This window comes from Oncorhynchus keta, chromosome 28 (genome assembly GCF_023373465.1).
Source record: "Oncorhynchus keta strain PuntledgeMale-10-30-2019 chromosome 28, Oket_V2, whole genome shotgun sequence".
In the NCBI taxonomy this organism is placed as follows: Eukaryota; Metazoa; Chordata; class Actinopteri; order Salmoniformes; family Salmonidae; genus Oncorhynchus; species Oncorhynchus keta.
The window spans coordinates 37,712,585-37,722,577 of NC_068448.1; the positions used below are offsets into that span (position 1 = coordinate 37,712,585).

General features: G+C 43.2%; 1 protein-coding gene and 1 non-coding gene across 3 annotated transcripts in view; one reads left to right on the plus strand and one right to left on the minus strand.

Moving 5' to 3' along the window:
- LOC118361257 (paired box protein Pax-7) overlaps positions 1–4,577 on the plus strand; it is a 67,858-nt gene extending 63,281 nt beyond the window's left edge. For both annotated transcript variants that reach the window (XM_035741047.2, XM_035741048.2), the window contains exons 9-10: positions 586–841; positions 3,749–4,577. In XM_035741047.2, coding sequence (XP_035596940.1) covers positions 586–841; positions 3,749–3,864 — 372 coding nt within the window. In that variant the 3' untranslated portion in view covers positions 3,865–4,577. The remainder of the gene's footprint in view (positions 1–585; positions 842–3,748) is intronic.
- A 4,122-nt stretch (positions 4,578–8,699) lies between these two features.
- Positions 8,700–8,754, minus strand: LOC118361811 (U7 small nuclear RNA). Its single transcript, XR_004821074.1, has one exon. It is a non-coding gene; the product is annotated as a U7 small nuclear RNA (small nuclear RNA).
- Positions 8,755–9,993: the final 1,239 nt, after the last annotated feature.

Here is a 9,993-nt window from a genome sequence, read left to right on the forward strand (position 1 = left end):
GGTGCCATTTCAGAATGTCTTTTCATGACACCAAACCAGGCAGCACTGGAAGTTTGGCATGTCATCACCTACAGTGTGTTATCTGTGCCAATCAAAGCTGAAGGAAGACATAGCTGCTGTGGCTGTCTGCTGAAGTCTCCAGAGGCATCTAATGGAGACTCCTTAGGATCTTATTTAAACAGTGTGAATCATTCATGAGCTCTGGGAGACAGAGCTGCTCTGGGAGAGCTGCAGGGGCTACTACAGATTAGGAGGGCTCCCCAAGCGCTTGTTGTGGAGCAGGCCCCGGGACGAGAGGTGTCTGCCTCTGCCAAGAGAACCCCCCCCCATCTTTATCTTCATCTCTACATCTCTTTCTCTGCCCACCCTCCTCTTGCTAGTGTCAAAAGGAACACTGCTTGCCTCAACGTTAGTTCAGTCATCCACTTAATAACTCCCAATATTATAGACTGAGCAACTCTCTATATTTTGTCAAGTTTGTTATGCAATAGTTGAACCCTTTGCCTATATATACTGTACCATTGATCCACAGCACACTGACTGAGCCTCTCCTCTCCCCCTCCTCCCTTCCCCTCATCCCCCCAGGTGATGAGCATCCTGAGTAACCCCAGCGGCGTGCCCTCACAGTCCCAGCATGACTTCTCCATCTCGCCCCTCCACGGCAGCCTGGAGTCGTCCAACTCCATCTCGGCCAGCTGCAGCCAGCGCTCCTCAGACCAGTCCATCAAGACGGTGGACAGCATGGCCTCCTCCCAGTCCTACTGCCCTCCCACCTACAGCACCACCAGCTACAGTGTGGACCCTGTTACGGCCGGCTACCAGTACAGCCAATACGGACAGAGTGAGTCGTGGGTTACTAGGGGTAACGACATGCAGGGGCTTTAGGATACGTGTCGTTTGAGAGACACCGTCACCTCTTCTGTTGTAGCGCAAGACATGAAGTGCCTGACAGCTATAGTCTTGTGCCATTAAAATGGCTAGGTGTGTATCAAATCAAATCAAATTGTATTGGTCACAGGCACATGGTTAGCACATGTTATTGCGAGTGTGGCGAAATGCTTGTGCTTCTGGTTCTGACAGTGCTGTAATATCAAACAAGTAATCTAAGAAATTCCACAACAACTACCCAATACACACAAATCTAAGTAAAGGGATGGAATAAGAATATATACATATAAATATATGGTTGAGCGATGACCGAGCGGCATAGGAAGGATGCAATAGATGGTATAAAATACAGTATATACATATGAGATGAGTAATGCAATACATGTGTGTGTGTGTTTGTGTACGCCTCCGTGGGTACACACCCATCTAATGGAAGAGGTTTGGAGTGTGTGTGTGTTTGATGAGCTTTTATTTAAGATGTGTAGCCTGGGTGACAGGAGAAAAGAGCTTCCCTTCGAAGGTGAACAAGTATTTACCCCCTTTCTGATATTCTCTATTTTTGTTATCAGATAAAGGGAACCAGAGCTTACAAATGATTTATTATTATTTTATTTATTTAATTAACAAATCAAATCAAATGTATTTATATAGCCCTTCTTACATCAGCTGATATATCAAAGTGCTGTACAGAAACCCAGCCTAAAACCCCAAACAGCAAGCAATGCAGGTGTAGAAGCACGGTGGCTAGGAAAAACTCCCTAGAAAGGCCAAAACCTCGGAAGAAACCTAGAGAGGAACCAGGCTATGAGGGGTGGCCAGTCCTCAAAGTTATGCAACATCCATTTTCCTTATGTGAAAAAGTAATGGCCCCCTTACACTCAATAACTGGTTGTGCCACCTTTAGCTGCAACGACTCCAACCAAACGCTTCCTGTCGTTGTTGATCAGTCTCTCATGTCGCTGTGGACTTGATTGTGTGTTTTGGATCATTGTCTTGCTGCATGACCCAGCTGCGCTTCAGCTTCAGCTCACAGACGGATGGCCTGACATTCTCCTGTAGAATTCTCTGATACAGAGCACAATTCATGGTTCCTTCTATTAAGGCACGTCGTCCAGGTCCTGAGGCAGCAGAGCATCCCCAAACCATCACACTACCACCACTATGCTTGACTGTTGGTATGAGGTTCTTACTGTGGAATGCGGTGCTTGGTTTTTGCCAGGCATAATTACTTTTTCACACAGGGGAATTGCATAACTTTGTTAATTAAATAAAATACGTATACCATTTTAGTGTTGTTTGTAAACTCGGGTTCCTTTTATCTAATATTAGGTTTTGCTTGAAGATCTGATAACAAAAATAGAGAGAATCATGAAGGGTGCAAATACTTGTTCACGGCACTGTAGGTCCCCCCCCCACCACATACACATACAGAGACACAAACACACGTACGCACACACCACACACACACACACACGCACACACATTCCCTCCCCAGCTGTCAGGGTGACGGACAGGTCGGCAGACGTCCTCCCCGCCCACAGGTGTGCCTCTCCTACCGTTACACCTCTACTCCTGACAGCTTCCTTTCTCTACTTACCGTCAGCCCCGTCAACACCCCCGACAGCAGTCTGGCACGGTCTACAGTAAGACGCACACAAGCGCACACAGACACACACACATACTGTGCCTCTCTCCTGTCACACCCTCTCCACTTCCTCCTCTTTTGACAAAAGAAGGGGTTCAAATCACCTGCAGCGGGGAGGAGCATCAGAAAGAGCGACAGACTAGACATGTTTATAAAAAAGAAGGGAAGACGGGCCAATAAGCCCTAATGCCAGCATGCTAATATCCACCTTCAGCAGCCTGTCTGTGCCATGTCTAAGGCTGTATAAGCTGGCCTCCGGTTGGCTCCTTTGTTCGGCGATGACACATTTTCTCCTAATATCAGTCATTTGAATTGGACACAATCTCAAAAGAGCCAATTGAGGCACGCACACAGGCCAGATAGAGACGCAGACATCAATGCAGACGTGCACACAGCAAAGACAGACAGACAGAGCTACACACAATCTATTTCTACCTGCACGTTCCGTAACGTTGTTCCATACGTGGCCCATCACTAGGATGGATGGTTAAATGGAGGGCTTCCTTAGTCTTGCCCCCTTGTTCCTTCCTAGTTCTCCTGTCCTCTGTTTGTCCCCCCTGACGCCCAGCCCTGCGGCCCATTGGCTACACCTCTGCCCCAACCAATCAGCCTCTCCTAATGTCTTTTTAGCTTGTGTGGGGAAATTGAAACAGTGTGAGGTGTGAGCTAGATCAATACCCAGCCCCTGGGTTGTCATGGGGGAATGTAGGTAGTTGGGGTTTGACCCCATGACCCAGTGTCTGCCCGCAGGTGAGCGTATACACGTGTTCCTGATAAAGTTCTATTCTAGTATTCGGTCAGTCAATTCAGGAGATCAGAGATCCGTCCAGTCATAGCCCTGCTTGGTTGGATGACTGGCCGAACCCTGGGGGCCGGGTTAGTTAGTTAGTCACACCGCGGCCGTGTTGAACAGGATGTGTGTTTTGAATGGGACACACACATGCACACACACACAAATGTTTGCCTCTGTAACACGCATACACACGCACGTACACACAAATGGGTAGTGACTATAGAGAAACCATTTGCAGGCGGGGAACCAAAGGAAGCCCCAGGTTACTGCTAAATACGGTACATGTGCCAAATGTATTTGTAAAAATCTCGATAAAATCAAACATGATTGATTGCTTGATTTAATTGTATTCATTCATTATGATGGTGTCTTTTTACAGTAGGCTAAGTACGTGTGTATTTGTCCTGTGCTTCCATCGACAGCTGCTGTGGACTACCTGGCGAAGAACGTGAGCCTGTCCAGCCAGCGGAGGATGAAGCTGGGAGACCACTCAGCCGTCCTGGGACTACTCCAGGTGGAGACGGGACAGGCCTACTAGATTAGTCGCACTACAGTCTCCCCATCTCCCCCACACTAGCCCCTTGACCTGCTACCAGCGCCTCTCCCTCACCCCTATCTCTCTCACCGCCACCGCCATCACCAACGGGAGAGCCAGAAGTGTGTGTGTGTGTGTGTGTGTGTATGTGCAGACGTGTTTCTGTTTTTGTGTGTGTTTGTGGGAGAGAGACAAGACAGAAGATCAAAGCACTTGTAGTCTCGAAGAGAGAAATGGACTGAAATTGAAGCAGCCATTCCAGGAGGAGGAGCAGGGAGCTGTAGCTACAGTCTCTTTCCACTGTTCAACCATTTCACAATTCCTCCTCTCATCCTCAACCAAGAGACCCTTACAGGGCTATGGCGAGCTAGAGGGGAATGAGCTCCTACTGTCTTGGGCCCCATATTGAAATGGCCTGCCCGACCTACGCTACCAAGAGTTAACACATGCAGGCCGAACAAGTGTAGCTTATCTTTCATTCCCAAGTTTTTGGACCAGGTCATTTGTTACGGTACTTAGCTACTGGTGTTATAATTCTATTTGTCATTATAACTGTGGCTGTTCCTATTGCTGTTCAAAATTATAATTATTGTTACAATGTTGTTTACTTTCCATCTTGTCAAAGATTTCATTGGCGTTTGCTGGTATTATTTGAACAGATGATTTAGAGGAGCTTACAGAGAAAGAAGGGAGGGGGGTGAAAGAGAGAGAGAAAGAGAAGGAGGAGGGGCTTACGGAGAAAGAAGGGAGGGGGGAGAAAGAGAGAGAGAAAGAGAGGGAGGAGGGGCTTACGGAGAAAGAAGAGAGGGGGAGAAAGAGAGGGAGAAAGAGAGGGAGAAAGAGAGGGAGGAGGGGCTTACGGAGAAAGAAGAGAGGGGGGAGAAAGAGAGGGAGAAAGAGAGGGAGAAAGAGAGGGAGGAGGGGCTTACGGAGAAAGAAGAGAGGGGGGAGAAAGAGAGGGAGGAGGGGCTTACGGAGAAAGAAGGGAGGGGGAGAAAGAGAGAGAGAAAGAGAGGGAGGAGGGGCTTACGGAGAAAGAAGAGAGGGGGGAGAAAGAGAGAGAGAAAGTTGAGAAGGTCTGATAGCAGCTTGCTACTGAAGCCTCTCATGTCATGGATTTTGACCTTCCCACTCTAATCTCGTGCCCGACATTTCTAAAGGAACTTAAAGGCTACTCTGTGGGACGTTGAGCTCCTCAGAATCATCTGGGAATGAACGGCCAATGGGAAACTCCTAATTCCAGAGGTCCGCTTCACCCAGCCTCCCCCAGGCATTGATTGGCTACAGGGACCAGAGGATTGTTTTGAGGGGAAGAAAATGTTCAATGTTCAAGGACATCCATGTGTTTAGCTAACGCTAGGTCAATCATTACTTTCCATTACCATTTCGAGGTTGTTTGGAGGTCTTTTCATGGGTAGTGGCGGTTTTAGTGTGTCATACTTAATGTATGTGTGTCTTACAAAATTATGACCAATATATTTGCATTATTTCTCTCTAAAACAAGAGTGGTGCAGCATTCCAAAATCACAAAGTACTTGAACTATGGAAATTCATTCTATTTTTTTTATTTTACATTATTTTGTTTGAAAACCATTCCAAGATATGACAGTTTGTATTGAATATTTGTGCCATACAAACTGTTTTATTATCTGCATCTCACATTATGCATCCCAGAAAATGACTCTAAGTTCTTAAAAGGTATAGTATTCACATCAGTCTGATATAATATGAAATAGCCCCTCAATACATAACAGATGTAAAATAAAACGTAAATATTAAAACTGTAGAATCTGATCGTATTGGAACCAACCATATTCTGGTTAAGTTAAAAAAAAAACAGTGAATATTTCATTCAAAATCTGATTGTGTATGGGTTGTTTATATGAAAACATGTTTTGTACTAAAACATATCAATGATGATTATGAGTTGAGATGGTTGAGAAGACATTGATGGTTGAGTGAATGCTGCATCTCTTGAAGTCTTACAATGTATATTTGTGTTACATTCCTGAATATTTGTTTGTTTCATTTGCTCCTTTTACTATGTTGTATTGATGTAAAAACAAAAAAAAAAACAAAAAAAAATACAGATTGTATTTTAGCTTTTGCTCTTAAAAATGATTGATGAAAATGAACAATACCACTCAATTCACCAATTTCTGTAACTGGAAAATATGGATGTTAACCAATATCCGCTGATCAAGAGAACAGCTGAGACATTTTCACATGAAAAAGTGTATCAGAGCAGGAATATTGAATTGGAACTCAGACCTGAGAGAAAAAAAGTCATTATTCACATTTACATTCCTATTGGAAGTTGATTCTTCCCCCATTTTAACAGACGTTCCCCTCCTGTTGGGACCAATGGATTGTTCCTGTCAACCCTCACAGACAACATCTTACGTTCCCCCACTTACCTATCTCTTCCTGGGGCATAACATGAGGCGCGGACACTGACCCTTGAACTTGCTGTGGGGTTTCATGGCCTCATATGCTCATTTTGGACACACACATACCTGAATGACTTTCCAGGACCTTAAAGGGATACTTCGAGATTTTGGCAATGATGCCCTTTGTTTACTTCCCCAAAGTCAGATGAAATTGTGGATACCTTTCATTAATGTTTCTGTGTCCAATATGAAGGAAGTTAGAGGTAGTATTGTGAACCATTGCTAACTAGCGTTAGCACAATGACTGGGAGTCTATGGGTATCTGCTAGCATGACTTCCAGCCATTGCACTAACGCTACTTAGCAATTCCCCTAGAGCAATTTAGCAACTTCCTTCAAACAGCACACAGAGCCATAAAAATGGTATCCACGAGTTCATCTGACTCCCGGGAAGTAGATCATTGCCAAAATCCTTGAAATATCATACCCTCTCATCCAAACCAGTCCAATCAGTATTTTCAGGAAACCCACACAGACTTTATGGCTGCTGTGCCAATCAGTGCTCCCCACAACCCTTCCAATTGGTGTATTTTCTACGAAAAGAAACAGAGAAAAAAAAAACCCACGTCCCTGACCTCCCCCTCTACACCAGTTGCCCCCGCCTCCCGCCTACCTGTAGTTTTTTTTTACTCTTGCTTTATTCTATTTCTGTTCAGCATGTGTGTATATTACCATATGGCATAATTTATTCTACTGTATGAAGTATTAGAGTAGTGGGAAACTTGTATTGGCATTTACTACCCTCAGCCTGTTGGTGTGTTGACTGTAACACTGGCGTAACTGTTATCAATTAAAGCTCTAAAACTGGACCAAGACCACTGCTTGGTCGACTCTTTTATTTCACTGTCCTTTATACTTATTTAGTACTTTATACAGTACCTAAGTACCATACATTTGTATAAGTACTGCTGTATATTTCATACGGGATCTGGTTCTGGTTTACTGTGATCAAATAGTGTTGACCTCTGCTTCTCAAATATACTGTTATTTTCCCCATGATAATCAAATCTTTAATCGTAATAGGCAGAATAGAAGAGCAATTTAATGCAGGCGTTTTACATTCAGAAATTCACATTAGCTCATAGGACAAAATACCCGATCATAATATCCCCTTTCTACTACATTCCAGAAAGCTTTGATGTCAAGTACATCTATAAAGTAACAGTGATCAGTGATTTAAGATCCCAAGAATCCCCGTTTGTACAATCCAGAGTTGAATGAGCCAGTGTTACCAGGGGCATCACTACAGCGGGGACTTTCTTCGTGACCTCACAGAGGAGGCAGTATGGGGATGTTAGGCCCTCGGGGCATTGGGGCCCTCGTTATGTGTCGGTCCCCAGTAAGACTAGCTGTCGCCATTGGTGTCGGCTAATGGGGAGCCTGGCAAATCAAATCAAATCAAATTCTCAGGCCCGGGCCCATATAGACAAAGCATCTTAGAGTAGGAAATTTGGGGCTGAGAATGGAAACATTTTACTCCTACTGTTATGGGTCAAAATAAAACCTTAGGCACGAGCCTCTTTAGTTTAGATTTAGGAGAGCTGTCCAAACCAGTTGAGAGTTACCAGGAGGTGTCTTGATAATAGAAAAAGGCTGTGTGTTTTGTGCCACATGCAATTGGCTTTGGAGTTGTTAAAATAATGTTTTGCACTTGTGACAAGCGTTTCACGTGGCCTATTTCACATGATATGCCTGAATACTTAGAACCACTAGCTAGGCTAATCAGTATCACACGTTTTTCTTTCGATTATTTATTTAACACACATCATGTTATTTCAAGTGATCCTTTTGGAGTCCAATATCACATCATCATCATCATCATGTTAACAAATAGGTTGTGACTTGATGCCTACTGTGCTAAAGCAATTCAGAGTTGTTGGAACTGAAGTGACGAGTGTAATATAACGGTAATATAATTTTTTTAAATCCACTTTTAACAACTATCAGAATTTGTTAAAAAAAAAGGTTAAGCATGCCAACAAATTGATCGTATCAGGCGAAAATTATATCAAACATTTTACCATTGCATCTTTTGATGGTTGTCTAAAGCTTGCTATAGCTGGCGATGACTCATCATAATTGGTTATTCCCCATCACCCACATGGAAAAATAATATAGTGTATACTATGGTAGGAATACTATAGTGTTCACTGTAGTGTTTTTGGAGGACTTTACTGTAGTATTCACTAAAGTGTTTCTGCAGTCTTTCAGCCCGCAAAAACACTACAGCGAATACTGTAGTATTTACACTTGACTATAGTATAAATACTGTAGTCTGAAAAAGAGTAGAATATAGCATAGCAATAACTGTAGTGTTTTTGCAAACTATAGTGTACTGTAGTACTTACTGTAGTGTTTTTGGATTATTATCTTTGATATAGAGGTGGGGGGGGGCATTCTCCTTGAGGATACCTACTGGAGAAATACTAAAAGAGCAAATGTTCCATATCTTGTAGGTAGAACTGGGATCTGAATAGAGTTAAGCACTTTTGCTCTTTCCTAAAACCACAGGGAACACAATGTATTGTCTAAATATTGGCATGTAGGTTTCTCACTTATGGGTGGCACAAATTGGGATATGGGGAGGGGGATTGGCAGGATATATGCAAATTAAATAATGTGGTATTTACTAGAGTTTCTTTGGACTGTAGTGCTTTTGCAGACATTTCTGTAGTATTTACTACAGTGTTTTTTTTGTGTGGATAATCCTGTAGTATTTACTATAGTATTCTACAGTACAGTTCAAAATTCTATACAAAGCACTATACATGATCGAGGGATACTACAGTGTGTAGAATAGTATTTTACAGTATACTACAGAATTCTATAGTAAGTACTGTAGCATTCTATAGTAAACTGTAGTATTTTTTATGTGGGCATATGCAACAATGTCAATGAGCATCATCACTATCTTTCCTTTCAGGTACCTCAAACCGTCGTGATTACCAGCTGAGATAACATTTTATGAATTGATTTTACTCCTGTCTGAGCAGTGTCTTAACATAATCCTAAAACCCACTTTGAGCTGGGAGTTTTTTTTATGTCTTAGAAAAGTATTCCAAGGACCTTTTCTGAGATGCTTTGTGGATACTGCCCCTGACCACAGAGGCTATTTCTGGGCAGCATGTCTTGGGTCCATTTATTAATTTAGCACACGCTCTCATCCAGAGAAACTTACAGCAGTGAGGACATACATTTTCTCATACTGGTCCCCTGTGGGAATCAAACCCACAACCCTGGCGTTGCAAGCACCATGCTCAATCAATTGAGCCACACATGTACAGTACAGTACAGTATAGTGTCTATAGTGTCTATGTGTGTGGTGTGTGTGTTTGTATTGAATGTCTCTTCTCAATTTCTGTACTGAAAATATTAAAAGTGATCACACTTAAAAGCGCACTCTGTCACTTTAACCTTGCTGCCCACGGCCTGTACTTGTTTTGGTAAATGAGGTGTGTTTTCTGTGCAAATTCTAGGCCAAATGTGTTTGCAGTAACTTCGGTTGTAGCTGCTTGGGAAGTTAAAGTTACAGATTCTACCTTTAGAAAAATATGAACCTACTTGCCTTTTTACCTTCTAATTGATTAAAGTGAGGTACTGTACATGACTGACACTTGGGAAAGAGGAGCATGTACCCCCCCATCACATCAGTTCCCATCCACCTTGAGGAGAACCCCCGGCTA